This window comes from Hirsutella rhossiliensis (genome assembly GCF_020360975.1).
Source record: "Hirsutella rhossiliensis strain HR02 chromosome Unknown scaffold00015, whole genome shotgun sequence".
NCBI lineage: Eukaryota > Fungi > Ascomycota > Sordariomycetes > Hypocreales > Ophiocordycipitaceae > Hirsutella > Hirsutella rhossiliensis.
The window spans coordinates 1351285-1366340 of NW_025408681.1; the positions used below are offsets into that span (position 1 = coordinate 1351285).

General features: G+C 58.1%; 3 protein-coding genes across 3 annotated transcripts; all 3 read left to right on the forward strand.

Moving 5' to 3' along the window:
* Positions 1 to 800: 800 nt before the first annotated feature.
* On the forward strand, positions 801 to 3413 carry HRG_10380 (tubulin-tyrosine ligase family domain-containing protein; the record flags this gene model as incomplete). Its single annotated transcript, XM_044868851.1, has 4 exons — positions 801 to 896; positions 963 to 1756; positions 1808 to 1876; positions 2039 to 3413. The coding sequence occupies 4 exons, from the start codon at positions 801 to 803 to the stop codon at positions 3411 to 3413; spliced, it is 2334 nt and encodes a 777-aa protein (XP_044716206.1).
* Positions 3414 to 7551: 4138 nt separating this feature from the next.
* HRG_10381 (uncharacterized protein) lies at positions 7552 to 8067 on the forward strand (the record flags this gene model as incomplete). Its single annotated transcript, XM_044868852.1, has 2 exons — positions 7552 to 7701; positions 7771 to 8067. 2 exons carry the CDS (start codon positions 7552 to 7554, stop codon positions 8065 to 8067), a joined length of 447 nt encoding a protein of 148 aa, XP_044716207.1.
* Positions 8068 to 10363: 2296 nt separating this feature from the next.
* Positions 10364 to 14744, forward strand: HRG_10382 (e1-E2 ATPase domain-containing protein; the record flags this gene model as incomplete). The annotated part of the gene is made up of 6 exons (XM_044868853.1): positions 10364 to 10422; positions 10521 to 10647; positions 10702 to 10817; positions 10887 to 11236; positions 11309 to 13895; positions 13976 to 14744. 6 exons carry the CDS (start codon positions 10364 to 10366, stop codon positions 14742 to 14744), a joined length of 4008 nt encoding a protein of 1335 aa, XP_044716208.1.
* Positions 14745 to 15056: the final 312 nt, after the last annotated feature.

Below are 15056 nucleotides of genomic sequence, written 5' to 3' on the forward strand. Positions count from 1 at the left end.
GCCCTAACAGCACAGAGGAAGACATTAGGAGAGTTCATATTCCTCTGCAAAGCCGGTCTCGACAACACGTCCACACGGACCTCACAGCTTCCTTCGGAACCAAGGAGCTGTGGGTATTGGAAGGCCCGCCCTTCTAAACAACGGTGGCTGGTTGCGCAGGTTTTTCTCCCTGAAGGCAAGCTGCACGACAGCCTCTGATTCCTTCGAGGGTTTTCCTGCCGCCGCTCCTGCGCTATTTCCATCGCCTGGTTACCGAAGCATGGACTGCGACAGCAGCGTTAGCGAGAGCGAGAGAATTCTGACCGGACAAAACCAAGGGTTGACCATTGTGGCAATCGCCACGCGCCTGGACGACCCGCTGACGGGCACCAGGCTCCGACACTGAGCGCCTTAGAGCCGATGAAATGCTGGATGGACTTCGGGAAGGCTGGCTGCAGAGGATAGCCACGGACACTTGTATTGACGGGCTTAGCGACAACCTACCGGTGGAGGGTAGGAAAGCCGTCTCCGGGGATTGAGCCCGACAGCTCGCCCTTGCGAGGCCTTGCAAGAAGCGCTGGGTGAGGCCTACTGTGGCAGGATTTTCTCGATAGCCTAGCTCAGCACGTCCTGTGCCCCACCGGGACCTGAGCGGCCTTACGGCCGCTGGACGGAAAATACACACACACACACACACACTGAGGCTGCCGAGCCAATTGGGGGAGTCCGAGGATTTGCCGGTCGTGCCCCTCGGCCAGTCTCGAGAATCTGCTCGCCGGCCCTCTTCTCCGATCTCGCTGTCTCTCTTTCCCCTTCTCGCGATGCACATACTCGTAACCAACGACGATGGGCCTCCGTCGCCCGAATCGTCTCCCTACGTCCATTGCCTGATCAAGCATCTGCAACAGGCCGGGCATGTCGTGTCTGTCTGCTTGCCGCACACGCAGCGCTCATGGATCGGCAAGGCGCACATGATCGGCCAGACGCTGAAGCCGCTCTACTACCGCCCGGGCGCCAAGGTGCACGGAGACGACTCCGAGGACACCACGCACCACCGGCCGTCGGCGGCGGGCGATGTCGAGGAATGGATCCTGATTGACGGCACGCCCGCGTCGTGCGTGCAGATTGGCCTGCACCACTTCTTCCACGACAAGGGCCCCATCGACCTCGTCGTCAGCGGGCCCAACTACGGCAGGAACACGAGCTCCGTCTTTGCCCTGAGCTCGGGCACCCTCGGCGCTGCACTCGAGGCCGCCGTCTGCAAGAGGCGCTCCATTGCCCTGAGCTTCGCCTTTTTCTCGCGCAACCACGATCCCGTCATCATCGAGGCCGCGTGCCGACACAGCGTCAGGGTTATCGACGCCCTGTACAAGCAGTGGCCGACAGACGCCAGCGCGGACCTGTACAGCGTCAACGTGCCGCTGGTCGAGGACGTGGAGAAGCACAAGACGCTGTGGACCAACGTGCTGCAGAACTACTGGGCCGAGGGGAGCTGCTTCCAGGAGATTGACGGCGAGGCCGGGGACGCGGTCGAGGAGGAGGCTCGCATCCGCGAGGGCCCCGGCGGCGAGGTCGAAAACGATGGCGGCAGCCAAGCGCCCACCGCCCAAGTCAACAGCACCAGCGGCGGAAAAGCCGAGGTCGGCGGAGAGAGCCGCAAGACGGGACACGTGCACAAGCACTTCAAATGGGCGCCCAGGCTCACTGACGTGTACAAGAGCGTTGCTGAATCAGAGCCTGGCAATGATGGACGGACGGTCATGGAAGGCAACACAAGGTGAGTCTGATGCCTCACCAGGCCTGTCAATGCTGACCCTTTCTCGTATAGTATCACGCCGCTCAAGGCAAACTTTGCCCTCGGCACCAGCGCCTCATTCAGTAGAAAGGAGCTTGAGCTGTGAGTTGAAACCCATTGTGTGTCTTGCCTGGGCGTGTGGTTTTGTGCGAGGGCGGGATGGAGACACTGGAGACCGACAGAGGTGAACAACTTGCATGTACACTATATGCATCGTTGAGCTGCGTCGAAAATACATCACATTCTTACCGCAAGGCATCGCAGTTCAAGCCAGCAAGTGGCGGGTGTGACATCGATGGCGATCCGAGGCAAGGGGCATGGGAGAGGGGGTTCGCCCATACGGGCCATTGTCGCCTACGACGACACCTACGTTCAACCCTTGATCGTGGCCGCGCTGAAAACGTTGCTTCCCGATGATACGCTGCATCTCATCACGGAGCTACAGCCGTTGGACGGCGGCGGCCCCCCTGTATTCGAGACGCCGTCGGATCCGAACGTCCGACTCCTGCAAATTACGGCCTACGAGTCCATCGACTTTGAGTTCGCCGCGGCGCACCCGCGCTCGTGCCTCGTCAACAGCTACATGATCCGCAAGGCGCTGATACGCAAGCACTATCTGTCGGCGACGGTGGACCACTGGGTGGCCAAGCACCCGTCCTCACCGCTGGGGCGACATTTTAAGCGCAGCGAGGCCTTCGAGGTCGACTACGCCGAGTTCCTCGACGACGCGCTTGTCGAGGCGTTTGATCTCCGCGAGAGCATGGACCGCAACGCGGAGCTCGCAGACGAGGCGGCGAGGCAGTGGTGGATCCTGAAGCCGGGCATGAGTGATCGCGGGCAGGGCATTAGGCTGTTTAGCACCATGGAGGAGCTGCAGGCCATCTTTGACGGATGGGATGAGGAGCGTCCGGATAGTGATGAGGAGGAGGAGGAGGAGGATGGGCAAGGCCAAACTGGCGAAGAAAAGGGCCAAGGGATGGGCGACTTCATCACGACATCTCACCTCCGCCACTTTGTCGCCCAGCCCTACATCCACCGGCCGCTGCTCCTCGAATCCGACCCAAGGAAATTCCACATCCGCACCTACGTCCTCTGCACCGGCAGCCTCACCGTCCACGTCTACAAGCCCATGCTAGCCCTTTTCGCCGCCAAGCCCTACCTCGCGCCCTGGGCACACTCGCCCACCGACATTGACTCCTTCCTGACAAACACCTGCCTCCAGCAGCAGCGCCAGCAGCCCTCCGACGGCGCCGGCGCCAACAGCGTCCGCCGCTTCTGGGACCTGCCCCTCGCGCAGCCTATGCTCGACGACATCTTTGCCCAGATCTGCAGCGTCACGGGCGAGGCCCTCGAGGCCGCCGCGACGGCCATGCCCGTGCACTTCCAGACGCTGCCCAACGCCTTTGAGGTGTTTGGGCTCGACTTCCTCGTCGACGAGGCGGGTGTCGTGTGGCTGCTCGAGGCAAACGCCTTTCCCGACTTTAGGCAGACGGGCGCGGACCTCGAGGACGTCGTTGGCGGGTTCTGGAGGGGCGTTGTGCGCGAGGCCGTCTTGCCCTTCTTTGGGGTTGAGGCGAGTGGCGGCGAGGATAGGGGGGACATGGTGCGTGTGAAGCAGATAGACCTGGGGAGACGCTGAGCTGGCCTTTGCTCTACGTGGGCTCGACCGCTGCTCTCTACACTGGCGATGAAACAACTTGCTTCCATTGACCATAGTCGTACTTCACTGTAAGGGATGGGGAGAGACAACATGAAAAAGGATCTAAGGCAGTTGAGGCTGGGTCGTATGCCATGCCACTTTATTCACGCAGAAATGGAGCTTAAACCTGGCCCAGACTACCCTGCATTTACTGTTCTGTCGTTTCAGGAGTTTGTGAGCCCTGTCACTTTCACTACGGGCTTGACGCGGCAATCTTCGTGGCCAAAAGCGGCCTCCGCCATGCGAGTCTCTCACAGCCTCCCAAGCACAACCCAGTGTCTCGGTAAAGGCGGCATTCGGCGCGCGTCCAGACATTTGGTGGCTGAGGCACCTTAATAAGATCAAGTAGCGCGGGAGAAGATGCCCGGGGAGCGCGCTGGCGCCATCTGGGAGCCTTTGGCCGTCACGGCAGCTGTGGGATGGAGCTCAGCTGTCGCTTTGAGCCCAGCGGTTCCCGCTGCAGCCCGCCCATGTACCATCTTGCACACTGCCGAAGATGCCGAGCGTGCAGACCTGATAAGTGATGCAGAGCACTGGCCTGGGGTCCATCCTATCTGGTATCGTGAGCTGATGACGGTGGGGCTAGAATCACAGTGAGCACCTAAGCCATCAGGAGAGTTGATGGGCATGGCTTAGAAGCAAGCTTCCTCTCGACGTCGCTCCATGCGTGTGGAAACGGCCGATAATGCCGACTAGAAACGCGGCCAAGAGTTGCGCAGACTCTGCTGGTTCCGCACACCCCGTTCGTAAGATAGCGAGAACAGCTGATCAGCTCCGTCGGCGGCAGGCAAAATGGAGAGACATCGGGGCAGTCTCAGCTCGGCATCAAAGCAAAACAGCGGACGCAGGGCCCTTTGAGATGAGAGCGTGCGTTAACCTAAATCGTCGCCAAGACTTTTGCACTGCCTCCTCAACCTTCGCGCAGGCTGACGGCATAGGAAGCAATAATTCCAGCCAGGGTGTATGTCGTCCGTGCAGGTGGCCAGAAGCCATGTGCGTAGTCCGCTGGAAGGTCCATCGTCAGCTGCAGCCGGAGCACGCATCGAGGCCTCGGACCGTTGAGCAGCCGAACAAGCATGGGCAGATGCCGATGGGTCTTGGAGCGAAGAAGCGCGTTGGCGGAGGGAGGGCGACGACCTGCCGCATGTGAAGGAGGCGGAGCGCCCTGGACGTGGCCCGAAAGGGCAAGAGGCTGACAAGACAGGTTGAGCCAGGGATCTGATGACCTGAGAAACCCCTCACGCATTCATGGGGAAGATTGTCGTCAAGGTCGGGACCCGGGAGGTACTGTAACTTATCCCGTCGACGCTGAAGGTTTGAACCAGACGTGAGGGTCGGCAATGGCAAGAGGATGCGGGGGAACTATTATCCGCCAGCCGGCATACCCAATAAATGCCCTGCGGCCAAGCACGGGAAGAAATATAGAAGTTGGACGGCGGGAAAGGAGGGGACGACGAAGAGGTGTGCTGCTCCGGCTTGGCGGGCATGCGAATCAGCTTATCATACCGAATCTCGGCTTGACCAATACAACTCGAGACGACATGGCGAAAACAGATACGCGTGAGCACTGGCTCCGGATGCCCGGGACATGCACAGAGCAAGTTACCCAATGCTGGATGGAGGAGGCTGTGCTGCCTCATGACGGGCAGCCGTGACAAACAGATTTTGCCTCTGGCGGCCCATATGACTAAGAGTCTATGACAGAGGCCGTGGCCCACTAGTCCCGCCAAGGCAAATCGACGGATACTCCATGCATCTAAGTTACATATTAACAATAGAGCGGGGGTTCCGTTTCATTCCAATCCGAGGGCACGTCGAGCGGCAGCCGGCGGAAGTTCAAGGAAGTCCGTCGATCGGCAAGAGAGCAAAGCAGGATTTCCCGCAGCCCATGAAATCCTTATTCCTCTCTCCACCTATCGGCTTCCTCGTCGTCGACATGTGCTGCAGCAGTGGGTGGCCGGATGGTGTGGCGGATCCCCCGCCATTTTTTTTTTAGCGCAAGCAGAGCTTAACAACGTTAAGGTGTGCTTTGGGGTCCCAGGGAAGCAAGGGGAGAGAAAGAGGGCCAGGGCACAGGCAAACGTACGGCCCCCACTCGAGCGTGGGAGAATCCCATCCGCAGAGTCGGGCTGGCCTTTGTATTCGGAGACCTATATTCGGGGCGAGGCATTTCGGGGCCAGCAAGTCGGCGGCCTCTTTGAACCCAAAATAAAGTCGACAAAGGGCCTTTTGGCGGGTGACGGACGCCATGGACACACATTGCGTGTGATCGACCGTCTCGGTAACTCGTCCATCCCAACCTCAAGCCGCCTCCCGTGGACTAGGTTACAGCAAAGCCACGGGTGCGTTTCACGGACTATTTGCAGCCAGCATTAGTCGTGCGCATTTCCATGTACTGTACTGTATTATTCAAGGAGGACATATCCGTCCTAGTCCGGGCTCTGCTGGCCGCTGGCGGCTATCAGTCAAGCAAGACCTTGTGGTTGGTTAGGCTCACGCCCGAGCAATCAGTGCGCCACATATTGTAGCATGTATCTGTACTGCGTGTACATCCGCGGCTGCGTTCTCTACATCTGTCTGCCGCAATTCTGACAGGGTATCGTGTGTGCTCGGTTTCAGCCTCCAACTTTATCTGCATCAGCCACTGACGCCTCGACTTCGAACTCTGCGAACACTACAACTGGGTGAACGAGGCGGGATTTACCTGCCACGGCAAAGCCACTGCTCGACGGCTGATGGTGCTTGAAAGGAGTATTGCTTTCATAGACATGAATATCTGGGTATAGACACTTTTGCCCGGCTTTGGCCGTCAATTCTCCAATGTTGACACAGCGCCGCCTAAGTAAAATGGAATGAAGATGGCTAGACACTTTCTTAAAACTAAGAGCGGTTTACTCTCTTCCTCTCGTCTGTTTAAGCACCGAGGCGCCGAGATTCAACGGTTTACACATCTCTTACCCTGACGCTGGTCCCGCCTCTACCAGCGCTACGAGGCGGCCCTCAAAAGAGAAATATCAACGTGTATGAAAATAGATACGAGCTTGGATTAAAAATGTTCAAGGGGCTTGCCACTCTATTTAACTAGTTTCTTTTACTATAATATGTAATATACGCTTTAGCGTTTAGGCGTTATATAAAGATATATATACGGATGATGATGGTCTTAGCCAAGACAAGCCTAAAAACTCAAGGTGCAAAGACGTCATTAAGTAAAGTTGTGTACCTATGAAAGACAGACACAGCAAGTATGCAAATACCAGCTTTCATTCTTTCTGCAGTTGTACAAGGGGAGGATAGCGCAACGCTAATGCAGGTTAAGGGAATACTGTCCGGCAATTGGCCAGAATCGAGATACGTATTTCCTTCCGCGAGTGAAGCCGTTCGCGATGCGTGGAAAGAGGCAGCGCTAAGGCAGCTGTAGGCAAGAGACGACAACGCCGCAGGAGACGACGCCTTGCTACCTTCGCTTCTGCATGCTTGCGAACAAATGATCGGAAGACTCAACTCGTGTATGCTAGAGTTCATCTCGTCAACGCTACGTCTGCTCCCCTCCTGTTCCTATCCATGCCCTCTTACAACAGCGCAGCAACAGCTGTCTTTATGATGGCTTCACGGCACCAGCAACGCAGCACTGACGACCCCACTGCAGCCCTCTCCTCTGTTGTCAGAGACGCGCAGATCTCGAAGTTGCTGGCCGCTGCTGAACTTGAGCAGCTCCCCAAGCACACTGTCCTCCAACGCTCCCTCACCACCAAGAATGTCATCTCGACAACGTCCTCATTTGCCACAAGACATGGACATGCCGCGTCCCGGCCCGACCTCAAGCACCTTATCGAGATCGGCATCGGACTCCAGGGCGTCGTTTTTGAGCAAGTGGGCAAAGCAACTGTCCTGAAGAAGGAACTGGCACACGCCGCGTCCCTGCCCTCCCACAAAATGGGATATGCAGCACGGGCACCTCCTTCATTGCTGGGTTGTCGCCGCCTTCGATAAAACCTCTGAAGCAGTCGGGTGTATGGTCCGAGTGCCCAGAGTGCTCGATCTTATATTGTCATCGGAGGAGCAGTTCTAGGCCGACATGCCCCCCAAGTTGCCCCAAGATTTCAGACAGCGCACGACCACCATCAAGATGGAACGCGTTTTGTCACTCCCAAAGGTCCGTCGAGCACTCGTCAAAGAATTCATCCCGGACCTCGACGACGACGAGGTCAACCGTGTCGTGTCCAAGGTGCCGAATCAGCATTGCCTCGCCCGAACAAACCCTGGCACCCAAGACCGGCCGTTGGACCATGACTAGTTCACTCTGAGAAACATCCCGCTCTACCCCATCGACTTGAGGCAATACACCGAGATAGACTTATCCGAGGACGTCGACGTGATTTACCAGCGATTCAGAGGCATCGTGTGTAAGGGCACAAGCCAGGACTACATTCCATACTGCAAGAAGACGCCCGCCTTGTTTGCAGAGTTTGAGCGGGCATACGTCAAGGCGGGCAACAGGATTCTGGCGGACAAAGAGATGGGCAGTAGGTTTGACCTGGAGTGGCTCCTCAAGGACTACCAGGAGTACGCGGGGGATTTCCTAGCGCCGTAGGAAGGGCTATCGGGCAGTGCTCGGGAGGCAGCCAAGGCGTTGGGTTGGGTTGGACAAGACTGGCACCGCGGAGTCGCGGACGTTCAAACACCGAGCCACAATTTGCGAGAAAGCACGTGCGAACTCTTTGTGCGGAGCATGGGGCAGAGCAAAGGTCAAGAGGGTGTGCTCCGGTCTCCTCGAAAGGTGGTAGAACCGGTCATGAACAAGCCGCAGAACGCTGAGAAGCCGCAAGCTGCATAAGCGAAGGCCGTCAATGCCTTGCTGTGTCTCGATGCGAAGGTTCGATTTGGCATTTGCCACCTATACGGAGTAGTCACTCGTGGGTTGATATTGTTGGCGACGGGACTTTTTGACAAAGAACCCCTTGCAGGAAGCCCAACCCCCTGCCTTGGAGCACGTGCCCGTCTGCCGTCCAAGTACGGATAACGCCAGCTGAGGGTTGGAGCATCGGAGGCCTGCCTGCTGCGGACGGTTCATCTGAGATAGCCTGCGCCACATTACTTGCCACAGGCAGCTTTTGTTGTTGAGCCACAAACCTAGTCGGCGGCGCTAGGCACTCCCAGATTGAGGTGACAAGGGTGTGCAGCTAGCTCGGGCAGTACGTACCGGTACTGTACTGTGTTAGCGCGCGCTAACGGACTCTTTGTCATCTGGCAGCGTCATGGGCTGTTGTCGAATAAGTCAACATATAGCATTTCGCGGCGAGATTTTATCGGCTCAGCCTCTTTGGCAGCACGTACGACTGTGCGTGGACGGTGAGTGCCTGGTGTGTCTTGGCGTTTGCAGCGCCGACCAGGCGACGCCATCAAAGGTGGCTAACAGCCGAGAGGGCACAAGTTGGGTTACCTCGAGGTACCCGCGAAAGGAGGCGTCTTGGAGGATGCCAAGGTATCGCCGGGTGCGTTGAGAGCAGTGAGCTACTTGCCAAGAGGCAACAAAGATTATTTGGCAAGGTATTGCTACCCACAATGCCCGCCCAAATGAAACCCACCCTGGCATCCAAAGCACATCCCGTCTTGTAATCACCACCCGACTCGACAGAGCAGCGACGGGGAAGACTGTAATTACTGTACAGCCGGGCACGGGTGGAGGGGTCGCCATAGAATCCAAGGCAGGAAGATTGCTACGTGGAGAGCATCTTGGCCCGATCATCGGCCGTGCAATCCAGACATGTGGCCGGAGGCATGCAGGACAAGGACATGCAGCAGACGGGGCAAACATAACAACAAACAAAACAAAACGAAACAGGAGATGGGTGACATTGAAGAAAAACCACCGGACCGACGAACGGCCTATTTATTTTAGTGTATAACTATTTCCAACAAGATGCAGATGGGCGTAGTGCGGCGCCAGTGGCTCTCCGTAGATGTATGTAAAGCAGGGCCGTCAGATACGATGTTCCGTCGCCGTGGAAAGGTTCCAGTCCATCAGGCCGTACACTAAGTAGATGCGCCCGTGGCTACGGCACTAGCGTCATCTCCCGCCCATGTCGTAATGCGTGTTCAGAAGCAAAAAAACAATGCCTAACCAAGGAGCATGTGTCCCCGAGGCGAATCGCGAGTCGGTATTTGGAAGCCATTGCCAGCTCAGCGTGGAGGAGGCTCCTCCGCCCTGGCAAGCACTGCCGGCACCTGAAAGCATGAATTGTGCGCTGGCCATCAGATCAGGCACGGAGCAGGAGAGCCCATCTAGGTGGCGCATCGCCTCAGGTGCCTTTAGCCTTTATTAGCCCCGAGGCTTCGTACAGTACCTCTTTCTGAGGCATGGGTACCGCTACCGCCCAATAAGGACCGACCCCTGTGCAGCAGCAAGCCACCAACTGTGGAGTGCGCCCCCTTCCCCTGGAACATCTAGGCGTGTTGATATCTGAGTGGCGGCCACCAATTAACGCCCGTCGTTTGCACTGCCTCATGAGCCCATCCGTCCAAACCTCGACTGCGAGGAGGTGAGAGACCGGCCGCACACACCGCAACCACATCGTCTAGCCTTCGTCCTCGTCCTGCTCCTCCTCCCCATCTCGTGCGTGTGGCCCCGGCTCATGTTTCCCCCCCGTCCTGTAATCGTTCTGGCCATGTCTTGGCACTCTTAACTCTACAATACTGGGCCTCGACGCTCCCTTCCTTCAACCGTCTCGTCTCGCATCTCCCTCTTCAACCTTCCCACCCCCCCCCTTCGTCGACCCCCGACTTCGACGTAATCTCTTTCGGTACTCTGCTGTGTCGTCACTTGCTCGACTCGGCGCAGCCTCGCCTCAACTCCTCGCAATCCGCCTCGGGCGGCTGTGTGCCTAAACATGCCCGACGCCAACGACGCCGAGCCGCCTCCTGGCCCTGTGGCTGGGCGAAGGAGGGCGTGAGTAACTTGCCCGGCCGGTTTCCATATCTAGCCCCGGCTCGCTCTCTTACCTTTCCAGTTTCGGGCTGACCAAAAGACATGACTGTCCCTCGCAGGCCGACGATAACTATTGATACCACGGCAGTCAGCGCCAACAACAATAATAACAGAGCCGAAATGGCCCCTGAGCCGTGGTCGCGGCCGAACCCATCCGTCTCGCCCATATCGCCTCAAGACGATGCCGTCAGCCCTGCGACAATTGTCGATCCGCCTTATGGCTTCACTCCTGACCAGCAGCGCTCCGAACCGCACCAAGAGCCCCCCCTCGACAACATGGACAGCCGGCCCACGAGTCCGCACAACGTCTCGAGCCCAGTCTTGCCGCGCACCAACGATGGCGGAGCTGGCTTCCTGTCTGTCCCCAACCACCTGCGATCAAGACAAAACTCGGTCGACTCCCAGGACGCGTCGCGATCGGTTAGCTCTCACGGCGAGACGACGGTGGTCGCATCCAGCTACACACAGGTCGAAAAGATGAAGGGGTTGGGCAATAACAAGATTATGAAGGACGAAAAGGCTCTGAGTCCCGACGCCGGTACCGAGGACGACTTCAAGGTCGACAACAATCCCTTCGCCTTCACGCCCGGGCAGCTCAACAAGATGTTCAACCCCAAGAGCCTGCCAGCCTTTTACAAGCTTGGCGGTTTGCGCGGGCTAGAAAAGGGCCTGAGGGCCGATCGCAAGGCTGGTCTGAGTCCCGAGGAGACGCATCTGGAGGGGCACGTCACTTTTGAAGACGCCACTGCCAAGAGCGACAAGCGGGCGACCGAGGGTGGAAGCCCGGGCTCCATGGCCAATGTGGCCACTAACAAGTCGGACAAGGCAAGGGACAATGTTTTTGTAGATCGATACCGCGTCTTCCGGGACAATCGTCTGCCGACCAAGAAGGGCAAGAGCCTGCTTCAGCTCATGTGGATCACCTACAACGACAAGGTTCTCATCCTGCTGTCGATTGCGGCAGCCATCAGTCTTGGTGTCGGCTTATATCAGACTTTTGGCCAGGCACACGGCCCAGACGACCCCCAGGTCGAATGGGTCGAGGGTGTCGCCATCATCGTGGCCATTGTCATTGTCGTCATTGTGGGATCGCTCAACGACTACTCCAAAGAGCGACAGTTCGCCAAGCTCAACAAGAAGAAACAGGACCGCAATGTCAAGGTGATACGCGCTGGGAAGACGACCGAGATTTCCGTCTACGACATCATGGTCGGCGAGGTGATTCATTTGGAGCCGGGGGACTTGGTGCCGGCCGATGGCGTGCTCATCGAGGGCTTCAACGTCAAATGCGACGAGTCGCAGACGACTGGCGAGTCGGATATTATCCGCAAGCGACCTGCCGATGAAGTCTACGCCGCCATCGAGAACAATGAAAATCTCAAGAAAATGGACCCGCTCATCCAATCCGGCGCCCGTATCATGGAGGGTGTCGGCACCTACATGGCCACCTCGACCGGCATCTTTTCGTCGTACGGCAAGACGCTCATGGCCCTCAACGAGGACCCGGAGATGACACCCCTGCAGGCCAAGCTCAACGTCATAGCCACCTATATTGCCAAGCTTGGAGGCGCTGCCGGCCTGCTCCTGTTCATTGTCCTTTTCATCGAGTTCCTTGTTCGCCTTCCGCGCCTCGATGACACGGTTACGCCTGCGCAGAAGGGCCAGATGTTCCTCAACATCTTCATCGTGGTCGTCACCATCATCGTCGTGGCTGTTCCCGAGGGCCTCCCACTTGCCGTGACACTCGCCTTGGCTTTTGCCACGACGCGCATGCTCAAGGATGCCAACCTGGTCCGCCATCTCAAGGCCTGCGAAGTCATGGGCAATGCGACGACCATTTGCTCAGACAAAACGGGAACCTTGACGCAGAACAAGATGCAGGTTGTCTCAGGCACCGTGGGAACCAGTCATAGGTTTGGCGGGGCCCAGCAAGCGCCCGTGGATGATGATGATGATGCAGAGACGGCTCCCTTGGACACGAGCGCGGACATCTCTGCGTCGGAATTCACGTCCATGCTCAGCGCTCCCGTCAAGGACCTGCTGCTCAAGTCCATCGCCCTCAACTCGACCGCTTTCGAGGGAGAGGTTGAAGGCGAGAAGACGTTTATTGGCTCAAAGACGGAGACGGCCCTTTTGCTCTTCGCCAAGGCGCACCTCGCAATGGGGCCGGTCAGCGAGGAGCGCAACAGTGCGAAGACGCTCCAAATCATTCCCTTCGACTCTGGGCGCAAGTGCATGGGCATCGTTGTCCAGCTGCCCAAGGGAAAGGCCAGGCTGTTCGTCAAGGGCGCCTCCGAAATCGTTCTCGCCCAGTGCAGCCAGATCCTGCAGGATCCTTCCGCCGACGACTCCGTCAAGCCGCTTTCGCAGGGCAACGCGGACACGATCACGAGCCTCATTGCGAGCTACGCCACGCGCTCTCTGCGGACGATTGGCATTTGCTACCGAGACTTCGAATCGTGGCCGCCAAAGGCCGCCCGTCGTGGAGACGGCGGGAAGAACGAGGTTGAGTTTGAGGATATCTTTCAGAACATGTCTTTTATCGGAATGGTTGGCATCCAGGACCCCTTGCGCGACGGGGTTTACCACTCGGTCAAACTCTGCCAGAGGGCCGGCGTGGTGGTGCGCATGGTGACGGGCGACAACAAACTCACTGCCCAAGCCATTGCCAAGGAATGCGGCATCCTGCAGGGCAACAGCATCATCATGGAGGGTCCCGAGTTCCGCAACCTGAGCAAGCTGCAGCAAGAGGAAATCATCCCGAGGCTGCACGTCTTGGCCAGGTCCAGCCCCGACGACAAGCGGACCCTGGTCAAGAGACTCAAGGACAAGGGCGAGACGGTGGCTGTGACTGGCGACGGCACCAACGACGCGCCCGCGCTGAAGATGGCCGACGTCGGCTTCTCGATGGGCATCGCCGGTACCGAGGTGGCCAAGGAGGCATCGGCCATCATCCTCATGGACGACAACTTCTCCAGCATCGTCAAGGCGCTGAAGTGGGGTCGCGCCGTCAACGACGCCGTCAAGCGCTTTCTGCAGTTTCAGCTCACCGTCAACATCACGGCCGTCATCCTCACCTTTATCACGGCCGTCTCAAGCGAGACCGAACAGTCGGTCCTGACGGCGGTGCAGTTGCTGTGGGTCAACCTCATCATGGACACACTGGCGGCGCTGGCACTGGCGACGGATCCGCCCCAGGACAGCGTCTTGGAGAGAAAGCCCGAGCGCAAGGGCTCCTCCATCATCTCGACGACCATGTGGAAGATGATCCTGGGACAGGCCCTCTACCAGCTCGCCATCACGCTGCTCCTGTACTACGGTGTCCCCAAGGGCCTGATTGACGGCATCATTAGCAACGATCCCCTGCCCAGCGACCAGGTCAACACGTTGGTGTTCAACACGTTTGTATGGATGCAGATTTTCAACCAGTGGAAGTAAGTGAAGCTTGATATTCCTTTGATTCTTGGTGGAGGCGGGCGTGGGCTATGGAGAGATGCTAACGGACAAACGATAGTAACCGGCGCCTGGACAACAAGTTCAACATCTTTGAGGGCCTGACGAAGAACTGGTTCTTCATAGCCATTAGCGCCATTATGTGTGGTGGACAGGTCTTAATCATCTTTGTCGGAGGCGCAGCCTTCCAGATCGCCAGGGACGGGCAAGACGCTGCCTTGTGGGGTATTGCCATCATCCTGGGCGTCTTTTCGATCCCGGTGGGCGTGGTGCTCCGCCTCATCCCGGACGGGGTGATGGAGGCTCTGGTTCCCGACTTCCTCAAGCAGCGGGCGCACGGGGTGCCGGGCCTGACGGTTTCGGACGAGGAAATGGACATGTACCCGGAGCCACTGGCGGACGTGCGGGACGAGCTCAATTTCCTCAGGCGGATGAAGGGAGGACGGCTGAACAACTTGAAGTTTGCGATCCAGCACCCCAAGGAGACTCTGCGGCAACGATCGAGAAGCCCGTCGCACTCACGGTCGGGGTCGGTCAACGCGCCGCAGACGCCGACCCGGGAGGACAGCTTCGGGTCACGGGCGGCGACGCCGGACTCGCGGCAGCGGTCCAAGTCGACGCGATCACGGTCCAACTCTGCGCTAGGAGCGCCGACAGTCATGGCGGGGATCGTGGCTGCAGGCGTGGCGGCGGGATGGTCACCCATGGGCCGCGTGAGCCCGGAGGGCCAGGGGGACGGCGGCGAGTCGAGGGCGCCCGAGGGGAACAGGGGCCGAAAAAGCGAAGGGGTCGATGCACAAATCAGCAGCGAGGGGCGAAAACCGGAGTAACTAATGGGACAGACAGGGCGCTGTGCCACGCAGGATTGCTTTTGTCTAGGCCAACCTCGGGAGGGTTGAGGCCGATACGTCTTTTTTTTTACTTTACCTGGGCCTCGGCTCTTGTTTCGATTCTCTCTTGTTGCCATTCGATTCTTGTCCCTATTTTCGATAGTTGGCATCCTTGATAGACGGCGTGCCGACAGTCAGACCCGCAGGGTTTGCTGAAATGAGGTGACTGCGGAGCGTCTGTTTGTGGCGTCACGCGGAGGCGCTAATACAAGAAGTATTCTTAGCATGGAACTTGGTAGCGCTGGTAGCAGG